A 24,175-nucleotide genomic window follows, 5' to 3' on the forward strand; every position below is an offset into this window, starting at 1 on the left:
ATAATATAATATATAATATAATATAATTAATAATGGAAAGGTAAATTCCGGGAGCTGAACCCTGGTCCAACACACTGTTAATTAGGTAAGAACAAGAATTTAGAAGAAGCCAAACTGAAAGTAGAAAACGCTACCACATATGTTTCTTTTCGGGGTAACTTAGCTGCTGTCGACTCCCCCTTCTCTTGCCATCTCTAACCGAAGAGCAACAAAGTCGTGTATTTATGTATACATGGAACATACCTGGAGAGGGTTTCAGGAATAATTCTACTCCCCGTGCCCGGCCTGGGACCAGAATATATATAGGCCAATGGGACAATCTTGCCAATTCTCACCTCGATCAACTTTTCCAAACGACTGCAAACAGGCCAAATGGGATAGCCCCATAGTCGAGAAAATTGCCACATTGCTGGAGGCAGCTTCTTGGAAGGACATAGTAGGCCTCCTAGCTGTGCAAGCTCCCCATGCTAGGGACACCCTGTTGGCTGTCCCTAATTCTGCCTTGGGCACCCGCCTGGATCATATTGGGCCTAAGTAGTTGTGTTGCCCTACGCAATACACACACACACACATTATATATATATATATATATATATATATATATATATATATATATATATATATATATATATATATATATATATATATATATATGTAATATAAATACCTATCTAAACGTGTTCATATGTGTATCCTACTCATTTTGTAGCAATTTTGAATCTTCATCTTAATTTATTCCCACCCTATTTTTGTATCGTCTGCAAATGTTGGCGTTAAAAGCCAGCGTTCTGTGTCATTTATACTTGTATGGTAAACAATGGAGGTCCCAGGACAGCCCTGGAGCACCTCACCAACAACAATTTCCCACTCTTGACTTAAGTCAGTTTATACAAACTGCTCTTTGTGAAGAAACCCAAACCCCTAATCAATGTTATAATACCTTTCCCCTCCATTACCATGGGCCTTAAAAGAAGCTTCTGAAGTACTGGAAAAAGGGTGAAAGTTAAACTCAAGCTGCCTTCAGTAAAGTCATCTTGTGACTCATTTATCTATTTGTTTCTTGAAGGTGATTCATATACTTGTTGTTGTTGGAACACGAAGCCTCTACTTAAGGATAACCAATTCTCCAGGTCACCTCTAGGCCAAATACTGACCTTTCCATGAGTGCTCCCGCAACACTTATCTCGCTCTCGGGTCCCTGTTTACTGTTGAGTGAACAGAGGCATCAGATGAAAGGTAACGTGGTCAACTATTTCTGTCCTGTCTGGGAACTGATCCCAGGCCCCTCGGTTGTTGAGCCAAAGACGCAGACCACTGTGCTGCAGCATGTATGAAACAAATGGCATTTTGCAGTTATCAATTAAAAACAATTTCCCCCACGGTTGACTTTAAAAGTAATCGGACGATAGTTTGACGCAAGTGATCTTGGTTAAAACTCTCACCACGTGAGCAACCCTCCACGACCCGATAGTCAGCCTGGGGGTACTTGTGCTCGTGTGTGCTGGCGCATTGTATAAGTATTAAAGCAGAGTTGGTTTACAGTTTACCTTCCCCCTTCCCTGGCAACCACTTCTCTAGCCTCAAGGTATCAGTGTGATGATACCCATCACTCGCACATAAACTTCCAAGGGTGCAGGTGAAGCAAACACCCGCGTTAAAAATTTTCCAGTAACTAATCTTAAAATATATTTTGGAAGGCAAGACTTGCAGAAGGTGATGGTGAATGTAGCACACAAGAGGCCGTGGAGGGAACAAGGAGTCTCGTGTGTGTTGCAGGGGCCTCCTTACGTGCCATTTGTTGAGGGAGCACTTGAGAGCGGTGTTGCATAATTAACTAATACACAGGGAGGGGCAGAAGAGGGGGAGGGGGGGCAGCAGGACATGCATGCATTAGTGAGGTGTACGTGGCTGTGGTGCTGGGTGGTGGCGCCCCCTCACTCCACTAGCCTAGCTGGGGAAATAGGTATGAAATAATTAAATATTTAAGTTTACCATAATTTTGTTATTGCCCACTTTCTTCTGGTGTTTATTTTTGATGTGTTTGCGGAGTATATGTCTTGATGGACGCCTCTATATGGAGTTGATTACGTCACCTTTGTAACTGTGTTTATATAAGGAAGCTTCCTAATGAATTGGGTAGTGTTGCCAACCCTACAGTTGTTTTGAGAAGCAAATTGAGTTTTCTTTTTGTCACTGTGAATCATGACTTGCGTTTGGTGGGATTGTGAGTACTCGCAGAGTTGTACTTGCTGGGGGTAACTAGTAAGGCTACGTAGAGGCTACACATGACTAACTCATGGCACTTAATGACCGGCCACTTGGACTCGTCAATACAGCGTCGGCCTCGATACTTGCAAGACGGCGTTCCATCCCCGAAGATCCAGGTGGTTGGGCTCCGTTCCTTCCCTCGTTCCTCCTCTGTGTGTGTGTGTGTGTGTGTGTGTGTACGTGCAGGATTTTGCGAGAAGATAAGGGTAAATGCGGAAGTGGTGGTGTTGTATCTAATTACCTGTAGGACGAGGGTGGTGCAACCTATTGCAACAAAGGATATTTGTTGTGGAATGTGTTGTTTGTCGTTGCTTCCTGGCCCGCTGTTGGTGGTTCAGTACATCACATAATACAAAATGTTGCTTTGATTTGCGATACAGTTATAATGGCAGAGCTGTTCCTCTGTTTTGTGGAATCCACGACACTTCACTTCCCTCATCCGGTTGAAGGGTTTGGGCGAATTTGATAATGAATCATCTCGAGACTGTTCACAAGTAAATCACACTAAGGTCAAAGAGCTAGTTCCGGCTGCTCCAGCTCAATTTGTTTTACTTGGTTAGTATTTGCATGAGACTCAGATTAGGCTCCAACTTTTGGCTGAAGAGTTTGCAATCTGAAAACCCATTTTTGAACTGATTGCCAATCAGTTTTTCTGTTTAATTGGAAGACCGTGATACGATCGCCATTTTCTGTCTTCATAACAGAAGAAGCTGTTCCAAAGACCGCTTTGGAACCGGACCCGCTTTTGGGAGTGGGACACGGTGGCCACAAAGGAGGACTGCCATCTCTGATGATGCTAATCAGAACGGCCTCTTGAGTCTAGACATCTTATTTCACTTTGAAGCGTAAATGGGGAGCAATCTCGATGCCATGTCATCTTTGCTTGGTCAGTACATGTGTTTCAACTCCTGTATGGTGAGTTTTGTGGTCATGCCGTGCCACTATCGTCTACAGTACCTTAATATTGTTGTCCATGCTGCCAATATATTAAATTCCAGTACATATATATCATATAAGCATATTATGTTCATATATACTAGTCTCTCCTATGGAGACTGCCGTATTTGGCTGGGGGACACGGAGGGATATACAAAAACAGCTAATGATAAAGCTCTATATATATTCACAAGTATATAAAAGAATTGACAATAATTACATATCCACAACACCGCCTATGGTCTTGAGCCCTAATCCTCAGTCAGCGTCCTGCTGGTCTCCAATCCCTAAATCCTATGCCATCCTATCTCTGGAGATAAACGTCTCTCATATTACTGGTTAATCACTACATGACACACGGATGTACTACTAACGATTCCAACTCACATATTTCACCTGCACTGCTACAATGAGTGTAGAGGACTGCCGTTCAGAACATGTCAACCTTGAAGCTGTGACCTTGGCTTCCAATGGTCACGCCCAGTACTGCTTGCAGATCGGAACCGCTTGCCACGCTTAAGCCAAGTATTTCATCATCTGTTTCACGTCTGTGAGATGTCCTCTGGCCCTCCACCACCACAACTCATTGTCCATAGCTTCCCAGACAGTTTCCGGCTGGAGTGAGGCACTTGCGCTGCCTCATGGTTTGAGAGAGATTCTAATTTATTAATATGTATCTGGGTCACAACAATATGCTGCCAGATGTATGATTAACATAGAACAGGCTGGAGATAAATTGTCACATGTAAGCTCTCTTGATAATAGTATATTATGTTGGTAAGTCTCTTCCTCTGCCACTTTTACCCATGCTTGAGTTCAACAGTTGTTCTACGTCCCCTGCACGGCCTGGAGAACAGATTCTTTGTTCATTGCCTTGTTCGTGAGGATTTTTGTGTTAGTGCCACAAGCCAACCCGATCAATTTCAACCATTGTTCCGGGAAAGTTTCTTGTATATGATGGTAGGAGGTTGAAGACTAGCGTGTCCACGCAGTGTTCTCTAACTGCTGAAGAGTATCAACGGGTAATGATGTGGCTTCAGTAGTATAAATGCTTAACTGATACTGATCAAGCAGTAATGAATCTATATGTTTTAGGTTTGATATCTTCCGTGCCTTGAAGGTGGAAGTAAGCACCATACAATGGTCATATGAGGCAACACCATAACATAGCTCATTCCATGTTTTGAAGGTCATCGTTGCCCAACATATAATTTGTCTGGTTGATGCCAAATAATCATACAGACTATAATATAGTTTTCTTCAGACATTTTGCAATAACATGCTCAGGTTAGTACCTGAGGGAACAGGTAGTCCAAACACACAACTCTGCCCCACCCAAAAATCACACAGATAATTGGCTGTGCACTTTCACTCATTTCATTTAATCTTATGCTAATGATTCCGCGTCCGGCCGTTGACGGGAGCGGTCGTCACCACTGTAAGCTTCGGTCTGTGCTTTCCCGTGGTTGTGCCAGGTCATTGGTGGTGACTGTTGTAGGGCCTAGCGGCAGTGGGGGTTGGATGGGGCTGCCCTTCCCTCCTGTTCATTATGCTTCGACGATTGGAATGGAGTTTACTGGAAAGGCAGATTACCTAGGGGTGGAGTTGGTGTTAGTGGACCTCTTGTGAGTGAATGTGGCTGACGTCTGTGCTGTGCAGATTATTTCTGGTTCACCGAGCAGTGATCAAGTTCAGTTCTACAGCTATCTTCTGGAATCTTGTCGACTGCTATGATGGGCGTTCCTTCTGGTTACCTGGGATGTTGGGTCCTTGACCTTTTCGGATCAGAGTGGCTTGTCCACGTATATAGCCGTTCATGGCATGCCGTTTGAGTTTCCAGAAGAACTGTTGCTGCAATACTTCAGCCGGTTTGGGGATGTGCAAATTGCACATCTGAATGAACATCATTTCCTCCGGCAGATTGATGAGTGTCTGGAATGGGGCCAGGACTTAAACCATGCGCCTTAAGACTCCGATCCTGTTCTTTGTTATGCTCATGGGCTTTTATGTCAGGATCTTCTATGCTGGCTAGCTCCATACGTGCTTCTGGTGAGGTCTATTGGAACACCTGGCTGCGGGTTGCCATGCTGATGGTGTGGGCCATGTGAACCTTTTCTGGGAAGAGGAGGAGGAGGACTTTCCCCCTCTGGAGGTCCCGGAGGTTTCTGCGTGTGGATGATGTACCTGCGATTTCGGATGGTGTTGGGAGTGTGTTGGATGCTCTGCCGGTGTCTGCTGCTCCCCCCTGGTAGGCAGTGGGGGCGTCGAGGTGGTACATGTAGTCCCTCCCCTCATCTCCAGTTGTTACGCCTGTGGTCTCAGTCCCTGTGTTTTCCGCAATGGATTGTGACAGGCGATGCCTGGTGGTGGGAAATTGTGTGGGGCGAGTGTCCCTGTGGAGGTTCACGCAGATCGGCCTGTGGTGTTTTTTTCTTTTCTACCACAGACGTGGCACACATTTACAATGAATGCTGACCAGCATACCTTTTCTTGTGTCATCCATGGACAGGGTGAGAGATCTGTTAAACATATAGTCCAGGGATTTATTGAACAATCAACCATTGTGGTGGTGTGTGGTCCGAAACCTTCGGTGGTCGAAGCGGCTGAGGTGTTATGTGTTGTGTGACCATGCGTAGCTTTCCCGCGATTCTGCTAGGGGCTCCTACAGGGGAGGTCGACAGTTCTGATGATTTGTGTCCAGATCCAAAGCATACAAGGCGTTCTCTCAGTTTATCTCCTCCTGGTCGTGCCTCTTGGGCGGACATGGGGAACTTTGAGAGTTCGTCGTCTTTGGAGGATGTTGTTGTGGATGATGGTGATGGTGTGCCTAAGGCGTGCTGGTGATGTGGCGGGTGTGTGGAGGCAACTATCCCCGGGGCGGCCGTCACCGTGGAGATTATCCCTGTGGTGGAGACGGTGCCTGGAGTAGATGCCGTGTTGTCTATTTCTGCTTCTCCTCCAGTGTACCCCTGGGTCCCCGGTTGCTGGTTCCACATGTTGGGAGGATGTTGCCCTGTTTGCGGTGGAGGGTGCAAGGTGGGAGTTCGATCTCAATTTGACAAAGGACTCTGTACAGTTGCCCCACGTGTCCCGGCCTTCCGTGAGGCCGCCCCTAGTACTTCAGCCACTTGTGTCCCGGCCCCCTGTGCTCCGGCCCCCTGTCCTGCAGTCTTCCGAGCTATGGCCGCCTATGCACCGGCCCTCGTGCAAATGCTCTAGGCGTTCTCCTTGAGTTCTGTGGTGCTATTTTTATTACTGTGTTCATGTGATATAGATGTGTGGTTCTTTTTTTTTGCTTTGGTATAGTGCTGATTTGTTTTGTATTGGTCAGGTGCTTAGGTGTCTGCTTTTCTTATTGTATTTGTGTTTTTTCTAACAAAAATTATGCTAATTGTTCAATAACATTTTATTTTTAGGGTGTTAATTAAAACCCGAATGATGAGGATTGAAAAAATATAGTGTACAAACTCCTTAAAACATCTCTTCCTCAAACAATATAAATAACTTGTAGAAATGGCCTAGTTGAATGGGAAGCAGTTCTTATCTGGGTAAACGGTGTTCAAGCCTGTTGGAGGGTTGTAACTACAGGGGAGGTCCCTGTAGTTACATTTGTAACTACAAAACTACAAACTAACATTTGGTCCCTGTAGTTACATACACAAATACAGAGTTGTGTATCCTCACCTGTAGTTGCGTTGCTCTGTTCTCTGGATAGCTAAGCCTTGACTACATGACCTAGACTACATTGAAGGAAACAAGAACTCGATCAACGTTTAGTTCAACACTTACATGATCGATCAGGATCCTTTCCTCTGTTATAATGATATACTTAGTTGTGCTTGCGGGGGTTGAGCTCTGGCTCTTTGGTACTGCCTCATGTGTGTTACTGAGTGTGTGTGTGTGTGTGTGTGTGTGTGTGTGTGTGTGTGTGTGTGTGTGTGTGTGTGTGTGTGCGTGCTCACACGGGGCCCTACCATGCCGTGGCAGTCTTTGTACGTGGCCTACAGGGCTTACGGGAGCCGGTCGGCCGAGCGGACAGCACGCTGGACTTGTGATCCTGTGGTCCTGGGTTCGATCCCAGGCGCCGGCGAGAAACAATGGGCATAAGTTTCTTTCACCCTATGCCCCTGTTACCTAGCAGTAAAATAGGTACCTGGGTGTTAGTCAGCTGTCACGGGCTGCTTCCTGGGGGTGGAGGCCTGGTCGAGGACCGGGCCGCGGGGACACTAAAGCCCCGAAATCATCTCAAGATAACCTCAAGATAACCTACAGTATTCCTTAACGTCTGACTATACAGCAGCTTACTACACACTCGCCCTTGAGCAGTCAAATATACTGTAACAGTCAATTCGAGCCTGGCCTCAGGCGTCTGTGTGTGTAGTTATGGGATGAGAGCTACGCTCGTGGTGTCCCATCTTCCCTGTACTCTGTCATATAACACTTTGAAACTGCTGACAGTTTTGGCCTCCACCTCCACTGTGTGTGTGTGCGCGCGTGCGTGCGTGCGTGTGCTTGCGTGTGTGACCGACTAACTGACTGTCGAGCAGCTCGGTATTTGTATTAGTGTATTACGAACAAATGTATTATTTTTAGCAAACGGAGCATAATCTCCAACATTATTTTGTTACTGGTGTTGCTAAAGGAGAGAGAGAGAGAGAGAGGAGGGGAAGGTGAGAGAGGGAGGGAGCATGATACAGAAAAGATAAGAGGAGGAGGGGGGGGGGAAGATGAGACAGAGAGCGAGTAAGGTTATAGAACCAGTTTCAGTAACATGTGCAGCATCCAGTGAGGCCTGAATAGAGGGAAGGGGGTGGCTATCCAACACCAAGGTTGTCTGTCTGCTATCTAGCCGTTATCCAGGAGTGTGAGCTAGCGTCGGTGTGTGAAGCAGTCACCACGGCAACACTCCATCCTTCCCCCTATTAAACAAATACATTGATCTTTGTTAAATGATACATCTGTATTACCAAAAAAGTCTGCTGTCGCCATTCTGGAAGTGGTTAGTATTGAAGAGGTTTATAGAAGGGCAAGCATAGGTATTGGAGGAGCTACAGACGTACGCGGCCTGACGTTCCCGTGTGGACTGACTTCCCGGGCCTGGGCTCCTGGGCTTATATACCAGGGTGAGGGTGGCGGCCCGGCCCGGCCCGCCTGCTGGAGTATTGATGGCCCGGGGCGGCTCGCCTCGCACGCATGCTTCTCCCCACCGACCTCCTCAGCTCCCTTTCTTCCACAACACCTCCGTCAGCCCTCCCACACCACCACCTCCTCCCACACCTACCTCCGTCAGCCCTCTGGTCACCCACCCCCGTCAGCCCTCCCACACCACCACCTCCCCCCACACTTACCTCCGTCAGCCCTCCCACACCACCACCTCCTCCCACACTTACCTCCGTCAGCCCTCCCACACCACCACCTCCTCCCACACTTACCTCCGTCAGCCCTCCCACACCACCACCTCCTCCCACACTTACCTCCGTCAGCCCTCCTACGCCCACCTCCGTCAGCCCTCAGCCCTCCCACACCCACCTCCGCCCTCTGGTTTACCCACCCACTTCAACACAGGTGGAGTGCTCAAGGCGGAAGTTTTTGTTTCTTATATTAACAAATATGCAATATAAAGATCATATTTACATCACTTTACAAGGGGAAAATTCTACATTTTTTGTGCAGCTCATCCTCCCGTTTTTTAGTAGTACTTATAGTAACGCTGACCATCATAGTACATATACCGACCTACAACGAAATTGGAACGTAGAAATCTTTATCGAGTTGGACAAACCGGAAAACTATTTTTTACTTATGTTGCTTTGACAAATTAAACTAACCTATCTTAACCTCCCTAGGCGTGATACACGCTATCTGAGGCCTAATATAGTACATATGGGTGCTATACTAGGCCTAGGAATATTTAAGTTTGGGTTTTAGTAATGAATTGGCTTCATTTATTTAAAAAAAAATTCTTACTAGTCAGTATACTACTATCTAAACGCTAAGAACGTACGAATTCTGACTATTGACGAACCTCACAATAGTCACTACTATCTAAACAGGAGGATAGGTTGTGCCAGAGGGGGAGATGTTGTGCCAGAGGGGGAGATGTTGTGCCAGAGGGGAAGAGGTTGTGCCAGAGGGGGAGAGGTTGTGCCAGAGGGGGAGAGGTTGTGCCAGAGGGGAAGAGGTTGTGCCAGAGGGGGAGAGGTTGTGCCAGAGGGGGAGAGGTTGTGCCAGAGGGGAAGAGGTTGTGCCAGAGGAGGGGTGTAAGAATGCTCGGCTTCAAACCTTGGCGTGTTTGCAACAAATTGAGGCCAAATTACACAGGCACGATTATTTTTGTATTATTTGTGTCGCAGTATAATGAAAAAAACCTTCGTGCGTTCTGAAAACTAAACAAACACAATATAATTAGACAATATTAGCTCCCGGTGTAACTGGTTTTCCCGGATTCTTGATGCGGGGGTAAAAACTAGTTCTCTAATATAATACTTCTGTGTTCTTTGGCTCAGTGTAGCTTAATACGGATATAATAGACCTAGAACGCAAATTGTTAGAGAATGTGTTAGTGGTTTATGATGTACAAAGAAGTGGATAGTGTAGTGGCTAGCATGCTCGTCCACCCTCCTCGCTGACAAGGTGACCGGGGCTCGAGTCCCGAGAGTAGGCACAATCGCAGACCTTCCTGTGAAGAGATTACAAAATTATAAAGATAGTGTTAATTAAGCAGGCGAGGAGTCACAATAACGTGGCTGAAATATGTTGACCAGACCACACACTAGAAAGTGAAGGGACGACGACGTCTCGGTCCGTCCTGGACCATTCTCAAGTCGATTGTGACAATTCTCATCGATTGTCAGACAATTCTGACAATTCTCAAGTTATTCTCACAATCGACTTGAGAATGGTCTAGGACGGACCGAGACATCGTCGTCCCTTCACTTTCTAGTGTGTGGTCTAGTCAACATAGTGCTAAACCAGTATAACTATATAACACACGGCAAGGATATGAGGATGGGAGAGGGGTGTAGGAGTAACGGAACGATTCCTACCACCTGGTAACATCGGTGATCGAACGCCGATCAGCAAGAAAGGAAACCTTCGTTGGTTGTTGACTGAACAGCACAACAACCTTGTGGACTGTTAAGGCCACTACCATCCAACCCGTCCTCGACTCAAGTCCATTACATCCAGCGGTCAACCCCACAGACGCATTCATAAATTTTTACATGCTGTTCACTCAAAACGGGAATTTTCTCAAGTATAAATTAATATTATAATATATTGGCATATTGTGTATAAATAGGCATAGGTTAGGTTAGGTCAGGTGTTTAGGTTCTGTTGGCGATTATTTGTATTTGTAGTACGTGGGTGAAGCATTTACAGCGTTGTGGTTCGAACAAAATTCGTCAGTGAAGCACCTGTTCCGGATATGTTCGAACGTCAGCAGTTGAGTCGTGTGTAAACCGCTTTTCATTCATAAACAGGAGGTTTGGCGGGTGCATGGAATCACTTTTGGATCTTTGTTTGGAGGACGGGCTGTACCATCATGTTCCAGCCCGTCCTCCAAACAAAGACCCAAAGTCCATTCCATGCACCCGCCAACCCCCCTGTTAATGAATGAAAACGATTTACACACGACTCACAACTGCTGACGTTCGAACATATCCGGAACAAGTGCTTCACTGACGAATTTTGTTCGAACCACAACGCTGTAAATGCTTCACCCACATACTACAAATACAAATAATCGCCAACAGAACCTAAACACCTAACCTAACCTATGCCTATATATGTACAATGTGCTAATATAAGATCAAATTCATTTATATTTGAGAAAATCCCTGTTTTGAATGAACAGCATGTTAAAATTAATGAATGCGTCTTTGGGGTCGACCGCTGGATGGAATGGACTTGGTCTAAGAACGGGTTGCATGTTTACACCTGTACGCTGTTCAACGGTAAACTATACAATAGCGTATATCCTGAAAATGAGGGTAAACCTCTTGTGAATTATATGTAACGAACTAAAGTAAACCCCCGCTGCCTGACCTTACCTGGGCAACCTCAGAGTACCATACATGTATAGACGAGTACACAAGAAGAATTAGACATGTTGAGTGTGAAATATGCATTATTAAGAGAGAATTCTAGACTCCTAGAGGGCTAGTGGTAACTCTCCCTCCTGGCTTGATCGCGCTAAAGACACCCGTCTAAGGACATACATCTAATTTAATCCCCCCCCCCCCCCGTCAAACCAAGGACAGTCATCTAACCAAGGACAGCTGTGTGTGAGTAAGGTCACCCCACAGCCATCATGGGGAGGGAGGGGGCGGTAATGTGTGGCGTACAGACGTACTGTTTCATCCTTCAGAGCAACGTACGAATGGCGGGCTCCACGTCACTGTCCACGTCAGCCGCAGATCATGACAGTATCAAGGTTGTGGTATGAAGATGGGCTGGACCAGGAAGATGGATGCCCCCCCCCCCCTCCACCCTCCCATCAGGATCGTGTGGGGAGCGGCAGCCCCAACCTTCGTCGCTTCAAACTGCCCCCCTCCCCCCAGCCCCATCCACCACCCCCTTCTGCACTTACCTCAATTACATATCGATGTAAAATAAAGTACTCGATGCACCTAGCATCTCCAGGAGTGGGGAGATGGGGGCGTGTTAGCTAGGAACAAATTCATCCACTTGTAAGAATGTTCGTGTTCTTCACTGTGAGTTCCGCGCCCCGTGGCTGTTATTGGTGTTGTTGACCAGACCACACACACTAGAAGGTGAAGCGACGACGACGTTTCGGTCCGTCCTGGACCACGTCTAGGACGGACCGACTCAAGTCGATTGTGAAAATCGACTTGAGAATGGTCCCAGGACGGACCGAAACGTCGTCGTCGCTTCAACTTCTAGTGTGTGGTCTGGTCAACATACTTCAGCTATGTTATTGTGACTCCTCGCCTGCATATTGGTGCTGCTGCTTTCGTTAGTGGCGTTCGTCTGTGTGGGTGGCTAGCAGCACGGGGCTCGTGTCCGCGTGCTGCGGGCTCCACTTCACTCATTTGATTGATTGTTGCCGCCGGAGGTGGCTAGTTTATTGTGCACCCCATACTTATCCTGTGAGCGGTAGCGCAAAAAGCATTACAGAGGGCACAAAAGGTCTTTATCAGACCTTATCTTAGATTATTACATAAACAATTTCATCTATCCTTCACACCTTATAGTTACAGAGAATGTTCTATTTCAAGAGCTATATATTTATAGTAAGTCATTATACATTATTGATAGGTCTTATCGCTAATACATAATTGCTTGACCAATGGAGATATTACAGAGTCATAGGGGAGCTGCTGTTTATTATTAGTCTTCACAATACGCTACTTGTTTCTTACTCTCATATGTCAAAAAAAAAACAACAGGTAGTGAAGACTAATAATAAACAGCAGCTCCCCTATGACTCTGTAATATCTGGTCCACCCAGACACGTCAGTACCTGGGTGCTTACCTCTCAGCGCTTGTCCGTCATCAGTGTGGCATGTGGTGGTGGTGGGTGGTGGTGGTGGTGGTGGTGGTGGTGGTGGTTGGTGGTGGTGGTGGAGTGGTGCGGACACTGGAGCCACCTCTCAGGTTCCGTGCACGCCCTCACAACCTCAACAATTCAACTATTCATTTCACTCAATTATACAGCTCCCTTATAATTAACTTTACACACACGCTACACTGTACAGTACACACGCTACAATGTACAGTACTCACTACACTACACTACAGTACACACACTACACAGTCATCCGTGCTGTGTGTGGGTGTAGCCACAACAGGAGTGAAGAGCCCGGTGAATCATGGTACCTACAAATATGTACATAACACACCACCTAGAAGTACTGGAGCCTATCACGATCTTGGCAGAAATGATGTGCCAAGTAATCACTCCTTGTCACTTCCTAGAGAAGCAGACCCCTGAGGCAGTCTCCAGAAACCGTTCACACTCATGCTCAGTCTCAGGGACTGTGTGAATTCCTGTGCATTGATTCAGATCACCTGATGTTGTTAAGGTACAATACTAACTTCTTAACGTTTAGTTATAGACATTCCTCCTGGGTTGACTGCTGGTACGAGAATGAAACTAGAGTGTAATGCAGGTATCAAGCAGGTAGTGGTTCTGTCTCTCAGTGGCCCTCCCGTGCACTGAAGGCATCTTTCTGGGTGACTAGTTGAGGGGGGCCACCTCAGATCTGGCACCCCTGTGTGGTCATTGTTGTCCTCAAATACCCACTTGATCCACTTCTCTGGAATTAGGCTGCTAACTAGTTCATTATTAATTCGCATGTCTAATTAGAACGACTTGTCATGTATGAGCTGATATTACTGCCAGCGAAGGCTTCAGTCAGATACCGGAGATGACAGAGCTAGACAAATATTAGATGTTGGTCTCAGTTATGCAAGCTGGTGTCTTCTACATTCATCTCTCCGTGATGAGTACAGATGTGGAATATAATTTTGTGTAGCAAAGGATATTTAATATGTTCAGATGCTTGCTAGAGTGAAAGGTAATCCTGGAGCATGATGTCACTACTGGGTATCTATCCAACTATGGATAGCAGTTCTTGTGTGATAAGTGACCATCGTGCAAACTTGCCTACAGGGGATAACGGCATGGTCACCAATCAATAGATCTTCAATGAACAAATCCACAAGGGCTGTGACTAGGGTTCAGCCCTTGTGGTCACGGCCCTTGTGGATTTGTTCATGTGATGCATCACGCTATTGTGATTTCTGTGTAATAGATCTCCAATGTCTAAATGCCTATACCACAACTAAAGCTTCACGTCCCATTATCCAACAATTCAGTATTGGTTTACAAATAATTTATATGGTTTGGAAAACTATCTATTCCCTTATGATGTTAGTCTGTGATTAGGGCTTCTAAACATCGGTGACCAGAAAATGATTTAGATGCAAGAGGGAACGTTTTCAGCGTTTAGCGTGAAAGGCGGGGAAGAAAACCCGTAGGAGAGCTATGAACATGTAAACAGCTTGGACATGGTGATAGACGGGACAGTCTTGTCCAGCATCTGCCTCTTAAGTCATGAGTGGTCAAGTCCTGTGACCTCACATAGTTACCTAGCAATCTTATTTCTTTCTTCTCGAAGATTTCAGTTTGGTGTTCAGGTTAGCTTCGGTCAACTCGAAGTACACGTTGTAGTCTCTGAAGACGACACGCTACATCTTCGCACACAACTGTCAGGTCGTCGAGGTGAACCATGCCTGAGGAACCCGTTTGTCATCACCCTGGGGGAAAAAGTTGTAGGACTGCTGCTGAGAGCAAGTCATAACAACACGGCGGACACAAATAACCCAACAAATTCCTTTATTCTTATGTTGTCTCAACATGTCTGACTTCTCCACTTAAACCTCACTTCTCATATTGACTCTCCCACTTCATAAGAATCCGGGATGGACCGACACGTCGTCACTTGCATTTTATGTCATGTTTGAGTTGGGTTATTTATAGGAGAGATATGTAGATGATGTGAGACAGATAGAGATGCATATCGTCACTTCACTACTAACATCCATCTCACTTCACTGCTGATGTGGGGTAAGTTGGTGAGCGTCAGTGAAGAAGTCCTGATGATGGGGGCAAATATTGTTATCCAAACACTAGAACCCTCATGTGTCATGTCATATTGTTTAAAAACGAAAATTGCTCCCAGAGCAGATATGGCAAACTGTGAGGGTGTGGCTGTTGCTCGCTGATAACACCAAACCTTAGCGCTGTTGCACGTCTCTCGCCAAACACACTCTGACAAAATTGCTGCTGCAGCTGGCTAACTTGTGCACGTTATTTTTATGGCTCCATGACGACGCTGAGAAAGATCATGAGAAAGAGAGAAGAAAAACATTTTTTGTTTATTAACACATTAGGCACATCTGCATTTGTGCAGCTGCCCTAGACTATGTGAAGGGGAGTACAGTGTGTCAAAAAGCTAGCTACATGGTGCTAATAAAATCCCCTTCACACAGGATGGTTAGTCATACAGAGGCACGTACTCACCCGATTGTGCTTGCGGGGGTTGAGCTTTGGCTCTTTGGTCCCGCCTCTCAACTGTCAATCAACTGGTGTACAGATTCCTGAGCCTATTAGGCTCTATCATATCTACATTTGAAACTGTGTATGGAGTCAGCCTCCACCACATCACTTCCTAGTGATGTGTAGTCTCTGTAGATGTCTGATGTGCAGACGTGATAAGTAGTCTGCACTGGCAGACTCTGGGTGCATTATGAGGATATCATCAACACAAGAGTGAATAAAGTAGCAGTGATACTAAAAGTCCCCATCTCGCAGGATGGTTAGTCATACAGGGTCAAATGTTCAGTAGCCTGCACTGGCAAATTTTGTGTTCAATATGAGGATATCCTCAAGAACTCGACAGTGAACAAAGTAATTGCAAAGCTTCAGGTACCTCATGCCAACGGGTCTGAAAGGTCTAATAACTGGGCATTCGGTGATGTAGTATGGGAGATCATGCCGCAGTTCCTGCTCACAGAGTTTACACCTGGAGTGCTCAGGATTGGGAGATCCGTCACCTGTAGCCACCTGCCACAGGTAACGGTAACCCAACCTGATCCTGGCAACCACTGTGTCGCACAGTTTGGTGGACGTTTTGTGCTGCCCATAAACATAGGTTTCAGATCTTAGCAAATCATAACTTTTATACTAGTGCTTTCAGGTCGTTGGGAGTCAGTAATATCTTTCCTATCAGACCTGAGTGTTTGGAACCATATAGTTTTAACAGCAGAGATGGGGATACCTAGATATAATTCAACTTCATCTTTGTTACACGCTAATTTGGCTGCAATGTCTGTCTCATTATGATGGGTTATATTTATGTGTGGTGGTATCCATACAAAGAAGATTCAAAACCCTTTGCTCTTTGCAGCAATTAGGTCATTAAACATTGGCAGTACTGTATGAGGTTCTTGCTGTCGATCTTCCAGATAATAACTTCACCAACACATTGCGTAGTCAGCAAGTTCACTGCATATTAAGTGAAGTGATCATAGAAAGATTAGCTGCCTGGATCATAGTAACAAATACCAAAATACCCTAAGGCCACCTGATGGGAAAAAACAAAAGAAAGTAACTGCACTCACTACAACATGGGTAAATGTGCGTATCAGGCAGTTATTGGCTGAGAAATATACCATATAAGATTTAAATTATTTCCGCCTCTTCAGTTTTCGCCCCTCTCTGCCTCTCTTTCCCCCCTCTCTGTCTCTCTTTCCCCTTCTCTCCTTCCCTCTCTTTCCCCCCCTCTCTGCCTCTCTTTCCCCCCCTCTCTGCCTCTCTTTCCCCTTCTCTTCTTCCCTCTCTTCAAATATCCCCCTCTTCTTCTTGTTCACACATCCCTCCTCCCCTCTTCTTCCTTCGTTTCCTCTCTGTATCTGTCTTTCTCTGTGTCCGCCTCTGTCTCTCTGTTCTTGTCTGTCTCTTTCTCTGTTAGGCCTGCAGGGAGACGGGAAGACGATCTGTCTCTTTCTTACTCTGTCTCTCTTGCTGACTCTCTCTCATTTATAATTGCCTACGATTGTCGTGTGGTTGGTCCACTGATGGGAGGAGGCTAATGGTGTGAAATATTAAAAAATATAATAGTTACCCATTTGCTTTGAGATGAGCCGGGTTTGAGAAAGTCCTTGACGCTGTGGGGGGATTGTCAGTTTATTGTACTACGCCCAAAGTATGAAGAGCAGAACAATTTATGCTCATTTTCCCGAAATCAGTGAATTATGGTATATATTACTATAAGGATTTTATTATTTGTATTTTTTCTTCAAAATATTTAGCAGTCTACCTTGTAACTTTTGGAGATCAACGGCCTCCTGGTTGGTCGTCTGATCAACCAGGCTGTTGAACGCGGCTGCTCGCAGCCTTGGGTATGAATCACAGCCTGGTTAATCCGGTATTATTTGGAGGTGTTTGTCGAGTTCTCGCTTGAACACTGTGAGGGGTCGGCCAGTTATGCTCCTTACGTGGAGCGGGAAAGTGCTGAAAAGTCTTGGGCCCTTGATGTTGATAGAGTTCTCCCTCAGGGTACCTATTGCACCTCTGCTTTTCAATGGGACGCAGTGGCCAAAAATTGTGGTGGGGCTCAACATGTAACTCCCCTGGCATGCTGTTCCCGGAGGCCTGGTCGTGGACAAGGCCGCGGGGACGTTGGGCCCCAAAATCATCGGAAAGTTCCGTCTTGAATTCTGCCGACGTTGACCTATGTCCGCCCTGTACCGCAGAACATTCCTCCTGCAAAGTTGAGTGAAACTAGCACCAAACGTTTGGCTTCCAATCTTGGACAGACAGACAAAGAGACATTCTCTTGTATAGATATAGATTAACAAATCTTCATTAATATGAAGATTAATTTAACAAATGAAACATTTACATTAAGCATTTTTATTGACAAGTTTTGACAAGTCAAAATAAACATATGACAAAGAACTAATAAAGTCTTCAAGATATAATAAATCACAGTGGGAGGGGGGGGGGGTCAGTTTGGGCAGAAATAAGTGTATAAAGCAAACAGGAAATGCTGAAGCAGTCGTTCCGGGAAGGCTTGGATGGCATCTTCCTTAGTCTCAACAACTTGGCCGCTGAACCCACCGACTCACCCGTGACGTAGTCGCAACACAGAGAGCAACCCGCAATGTGTTGCTACAGTAGACAACACGAGGTAATTATACACAAAAATCACAATAGCGTGATGCATCAAATGAACAAATTCACAAGGGCCGTGACGAGGGTTCGAACCTGCGTCCGAGGGGATCCCAGACGCTACCTTAATCGACTGAGCTACGACATGGTAAATCAGGATGATTTCTCGGTTACAATTCTTTTTCCATGTCGTAGCTCAGTCGATTAAGGCAGCGTCTGGGATCCTCTCTTACGTAGGTTCGAACCCTCGCCACGGCCCTTGTGGATTTGTTCATTTTAACACGAGGTAATCTTCATAATAAAATAATATTTTGAAACTCTAATAAGAGAAAATTTAGCTGGTCCTGGATTTGATGAGACACTTAGTCTAACTCGCTCCTCACATCATACTTCCACCTTATTCACAAGTTTGGTGCTTACCCCACACTACTACACATTTACAAATATGTGCAAGACCAACACATTGACACGTTACGGCCTCACTTAGCCTGTAACCGGGTTCCATACTTGTGAAACTGTATCTGGGGTCCTTAGTGCCTCTTCTTACTCGATCCCACCCAGTCATGTTATTAAGAACTGGCAGTAATAACCACTCTAAAGAAAAAAAAAGAGGGTTAACAACACTAAACAGAACCGTCACCAAGTGTACTTCTTAACTATATATATATAATATAATATAATATATATATATATATATATATATATATATATATATATATATATATATATATATATATATATATATATATATATATAATATATATATATATATATATACTGTACATACATACACACACACATATGTACGTGACATAACTCTGCAGGTGTCACTCTCGCACAGGACACTATAAAACTTCTGCAGTCTTCTTTCCTGGGGAGTCCACTTCTACCTTCTGTCGTACACTACTCAAGGTTCCCTCTCTGAGTCTGTCTTCTGTGGTCCTCACGCCAGGGAGGTCATATTTCTCAGTACATCATGGGTCAGTCCTACATGGTATCGTCACTGTGTCAAAATTTCTACTCTCCAGCAACACACACTGGCAGGGGTCTCCAGCAACACTGGCAGGGGTCTCCAGCAACACACTGGCAGAGGTCTCCAGCAACACTGGCAGGGGTCTCCAGCAACACACTGGCAGAGGTCTCCAGCAACACACTGGCAGGGGTCTCCAGCAACACACACTGGCAGGCTTCCACACAGGCTTCAGTTACAACAAGCCTTAACAGACGGACAGTACTTCCATCTCGTAACTCAACTTCACCATCCCGGGATACTTCTGTTCAATCATCAATACTTCACTAAGTATCACAGACAAATCACAGTCTGCATCGACTCTGCCAAGTGGTGTCCCCACTGGAACACGTCTTGGGGTTCAGGACGGCCCTGAGTGAACCAATTCCTGTCGACCAAGTTACCACCCACGTCATTTCTGAGGAGTAAAATGTGATTAGTAAGAAATAAGCTACACAAGGATCAATAAGATCACAGCCTTCCACCGGGGTTACAGAAAATGAGGTCAGGTGTGCTCAACAGATGGCGTCGACATCGACACAGGTATATATATGGTAAACATATACTGTAGCATTATTACATTTACACATATATTTACCAGAATTTACCTGAGGGCCACCAACACTAGTGGCCTTGACTATGACAGGAAGCCGGCGGCTTGTCAAATTTTGTAGGCCAATACATTTACAGTATGTCCTAGCAGCTCTGACAGTTTATTTTCCACATGTAAATATATCATTGATCTACATAGACTATACACATACACAATACGGAGCATAGGTTAGGTTTTTTCCCGGGTTTAAATAACATTCATTTGGACTACATTTACGTAATTCTAATTAGTTTTTGATAAGGTTTAGGCGTTTTCTTCAGAGGTCCAATAATTACACTTGAGTACAATTACAATAATTACAACCAGAGCGCAACTCCATAGTCTCCTGAGACTGATGGATGCCTACTACTGCATTGTATGGGGTCTCCATACATTAAGGATACTGTGCAAGTGGTACGTTCTTGTATGGTAAATATGTATGCATGTGTACCTTTGTCCTGTGGTGAAGACGGGCCTTTGAGTGCTGTTTCCAGGTGTCTGTATCTCTGCTGTAGCACCTGTGGAACACGTGGTTGGTTGGTCCAGGTGTCTGTATCTCTGCTGTAGCACCTGTGGAACACGTGGTTGGTTGGTCCAGGTGTCTGTATCTCTGCTGTAGCACCTGTGGAACACGTGGTTGGTCGGTCCAGGTGTCTGTATCTCTGCTGTAGCACCTGTGGAACACTTGGTGGCACGTCTTGGTAAAGTATGTTCAGTAAACACGACAGATTCTCGCTCTGTTCTTCATTTATTTACTAATAGTCTGATATATTGTTCTTAAGCCAAATAAACGATTTAACTTGGGCCTTTTGTGAATGCAGGTGAACTGCAACCAGTGTAGTGAGAGCAGTGAACACCTGTATAGTGAGGGTAGTGAACATCTGTGGTGGCAGTTGTTACTTGCGCGTAACGAGTGCAGTTAACACCTGCGTAGTGACGTCAGATAACATCAGTGTCAGGAAGACTAAGAACATCACGGTGACTGGACGCGGCTGGCCAGGCCGGGAGCCCTGGGAGCCTCCAGGTTGTCCAGTCCACACCAACTCTCCTCACTCCCACACTCCCACCACCTCAAAATTAATCTTGTGTTTCTGTTAGGATCCGTCGTCTCATCTGATACAGACGTGCTCTGAGGTCCTTCATATGATACAGACGTGCCCTGAGGTCCTTCCCTTCATGTGATACAGACGTGCTCTGAGGTCCTTCATATGATACAGACGTGCTCTGAGGTTCTTCATATGATACAGACGTGCTCTGAGGTTCTTCCCTTCATATGATACAGACGTGCTCTGAGGTCTCTTCCTTCATATGATACATGCGTTCCATGAAGCTTATATTGTTTTGCTTTTCCATTGTTGAAGACAGGAAGCTCATTAAGCTTATAGAGGCCCCATAGCCAAGAGAGGGTGTGAGCGCGGGTCACACAGGCGACGGTGTTTAACTGGTTTACCAAGTGACACGCACATGACCCTCTGCCCCCAGCTTGTGACTCGTCGGTCCCCAGGATGTGACCCACAGCAGTTGCCCTCGTCTTGAAGATGCCACCCTCTTCACCAAGCAGTAAATGGGGGAACTCCCAGATACCCATTTACTGTTAGGTGAAGAGGCATTGGGTGTGAGGAATAATGTATTTTGCACATTATACACTACCCGTGTGTGTGATCATGTTCAAGCTCACAGCTCACCATCGAACCCAAACCCGGCTCGTACCAGAACTAAAAATACTTGAAATCCTAGAATAGGTTAAAGGAAATGGGCCTTTTATTGGGAAAGAAAAGAACAAGACGAGAAGAAAACAACTTAGACATACAAAGGGAAGTGATTCAGGGAGGACAAGGGTAGTTAGTGTTTACGATGGGTGGGAAGAGAACGGAGGCCAGCAGGTGCCATATGGGACCATGAATGGGTAGGATGGACAATGAAAGGAAGCACATCAACATTCCTTACGTGCACAAGTACTGAGCAGGTGGACTGACTGACTTAAAGGATGAACTAATGAAGACAAGCTCCAACACAACTTTACTCGAAAACCAGGAGTTGCTGCTCTAGACGACCGATACTAAGAGGCGGCGCCCGAGAGCTAAAGATAACTCTCCACACACACACACACACACACACACACACACACACTCACACACACACACACACACACACACACACACACACACACACACACACACACACACACACACACACACACACACACACACACACACACAAGTAAGAAGAAAGAGAGGATGCGATGTACGAAGGCTGGACACCAGCGGACGAGAGTATGCGGCATCCGGTGACATGGTTATCACAACACACCGGATGTCCCTTACACGACATCTTCTCCACGCCTCATGGTCCCCCTGGGCTTGGTGCACCCATTGTTGGGTGTGCCCTTAATGGACTTGCTACCCCCCGTCGGTGTTAGGGGCCCTCGGTGGTAGGTGTTGGCCTTGCTCTTGGTATTCCCCCACCTTGGGTGCCTCGTGTTTCTTTACTTCGTAACACATCACCTTAGGTGTGTCCGAGTGGTGTTGGTGTGTGTCAGAGTGGTGTTGGCATCTCGTTCATAATGCCCGTTGTTGGGAGGACGACAGGAAACCCGTATCGAGGTTCCCGTAGGTTAACTATAGACCTTTCCCAGGATGCAAGCCACAACAGTCGCAGCAGCACGGGTGTTGAGACTCTGGTGTCACACATAACATGAACTCCTGCAGACATGCGAGGCCTCTTCCCTCTGTCGTTGTGGTGTTAGCACACTTTTAGGTGTTGTTGTTGTAGTAACATTTGGGCGTCAAGTTGGACTTGTGAGTTTATTGATGACCAGACCACACACTAGAAGGTGAAGGGACGACGACATTTCGGTCCGTCCTGGACCATTCTCAAGTCGATGGTCCAGGACTCTATCGCTTGATTATGGTCCAGGACGGACCGAAACGTCGTCGTCCCTTCACCTTCTAGTGTGTGGTCTGGTCAACATACTTTAGCCACGTTATTGTGACTCATCGCCTGCTTGTGAGTTTATTATTGAAGAGTGTAAATAATACTCGCATACATCATAGGTGTCTCCAAGAAGTCTTGTAGAAATCTTCATCTCTACAACATATCTTGTGGACGTGAAGACAATAGTTGTGTAAACTACAAAACTTATAAACGGCTGTGATCGATATTCACCAGAGTTCAGGTTTGTCACTCTGAAGAATTATGTTTTTTTCCTTGTTACCTAGCAGTAAAATAGGTACCTGGGTGTTAGTCAGCTGTCACGGGCTGCTTCCTGGGGGTGGAGGCCTGGTCGAGGACCGGGCCGCGGGGACACTAAAAAAGCCCCGAAATCATCTCAAGATAATCATCTCAAGAAACTTATAAATTATTTAACCTGATAGAGAAGAAAAAAAGGTATACACGTGTAGAAGATATAGGTCTCGTAGCGCATTGGTCTGCATTCCCGGCCCACAACCCAGGGACCCGGATCCAATCCCCGGGCTTGACAGACACGGTAGGGCACTTTTCCTTTTGCCTGATGCCTCTGTTCATCTAGCAGTAAAAACAGATATCCGGGAGTTGTGGATTGCACAAGTTCCAGGTACCTGTTGTGGGTTGCATCTTGTAGGTCATTACTTCGCCTGTGAGGAACTCAATAAGCCTATGTATAAGAATGATATACACGCAATTTAAGGATATACGAAGCTTGTATTGGGTCCATTGGACCGGCTCTGGAGACTCGAATCGAAACTCTCTATTTTTAGCTTGTTACAACTTGTAATAAAGTTGTTACATCTTGGCTTAACGTGTTCATGACGTATTAGAACGTTGTTACAACTTGCTATATTGGTTGTTATAACTGGTTAGGTGTTAAAAACTTGTTAGAACGTTGTACCAACGTCGTAGTTTCGGTGTGTGTTTGGCGGGGGTGAAGAACTTTCGAAAATTACAGCGTGTGTTGCCCTTACATCCAACAGATGGTGCTGTTTTTTAAAAAAAAAACATGTTTTTTTCCTGTCACAGGTGAGGCATGTATATAGTAGATATATAAAAAGACGCGCCAATTCGAATGCAACGTTGTGTCAAAATTTCAAAGCAATCGGTAAGGAGGTTTCGAAGGCCGGCGGGTCAAGGTGTTCCAGCGGCAGGTGTAGGAGGGAGGAGGTCGGTCCTCAACTGCTACCATCACACTACGGAACATAGACTTCCCCGTTACACTTCCACGAGCCGTATTGCGCTTTATGAAGGTCGTTTGAGACAGCGTTTTCCTCACCTTGAACTATTGGTTCATCTTTTCCGATTATGTTCCTGTTGTCGAATAAACATTTCCGGCGCGGCTTGTATTCCGCGGCGCTCATCTTCTTTCCTGGATAAAAGGAAAAAATCGCAAGTTAAATGTAATTAGACATTGAGTGGCTGATCAAGTTCAAGTATGTTCATTGAGACAAGAAAGAAATACATCTCAAAGGGAGATGTATTTCTTTCTGATCACCTTACCTTGAGGTGCTTCCGGGGCTTAGCGTCCCCGCGGCCCGGTCGTTTACCAGGCCTCCTGGTTGCTGGACTGGCCAACCACACACACATGTAAAGTACGATTTCGTCGGCTGTATTTGTGTTAAATCACATAATAAATCATTCTTATAGTCACGGAGAGCTGATGCTCTTTACCTGAATATACCAGAGGGCCACCATCCCC

At 45.7% G+C, this 24,175-nt stretch overlaps 2 protein-coding genes across 7 annotated transcripts in view; one reads left to right on the forward strand and one right to left on the reverse strand.

Annotated features, from left to right (window-relative positions):
- Window positions 1-6,200, reverse strand: part of LOC138369423 (uncharacterized) — a 30,576-nt gene extending 24,376 nt beyond the window's left edge. The window contains exons 1-2 of the mRNA XM_069332661.1: window positions 5,871-6,200; window positions 4,959-5,136 (exon numbers count right to left, since the gene is read on the reverse strand). Coding sequence (XP_069188762.1) covers window positions 4,959-5,136; window positions 5,871-6,200 — 508 coding nt within the window. The remainder of the gene's footprint in view (window positions 1-4,958; window positions 5,137-5,870) is intronic.
- Window positions 1-24,175, forward strand: part of LOC123754956 (mucin-2) — a 126,604-nt gene that overhangs the window by 73,882 nt on the left and 28,547 nt on the right. The window lies entirely within an intron of this gene.

The sequence above is a fragment of the Procambarus clarkii genome, chromosome 28 (genome assembly GCF_040958095.1).
Source record: "Procambarus clarkii isolate CNS0578487 chromosome 28, FALCON_Pclarkii_2.0, whole genome shotgun sequence".
In the NCBI taxonomy this organism is placed as follows: domain Eukaryota; kingdom Metazoa; phylum Arthropoda; class Malacostraca; order Decapoda; family Cambaridae; genus Procambarus; species Procambarus clarkii.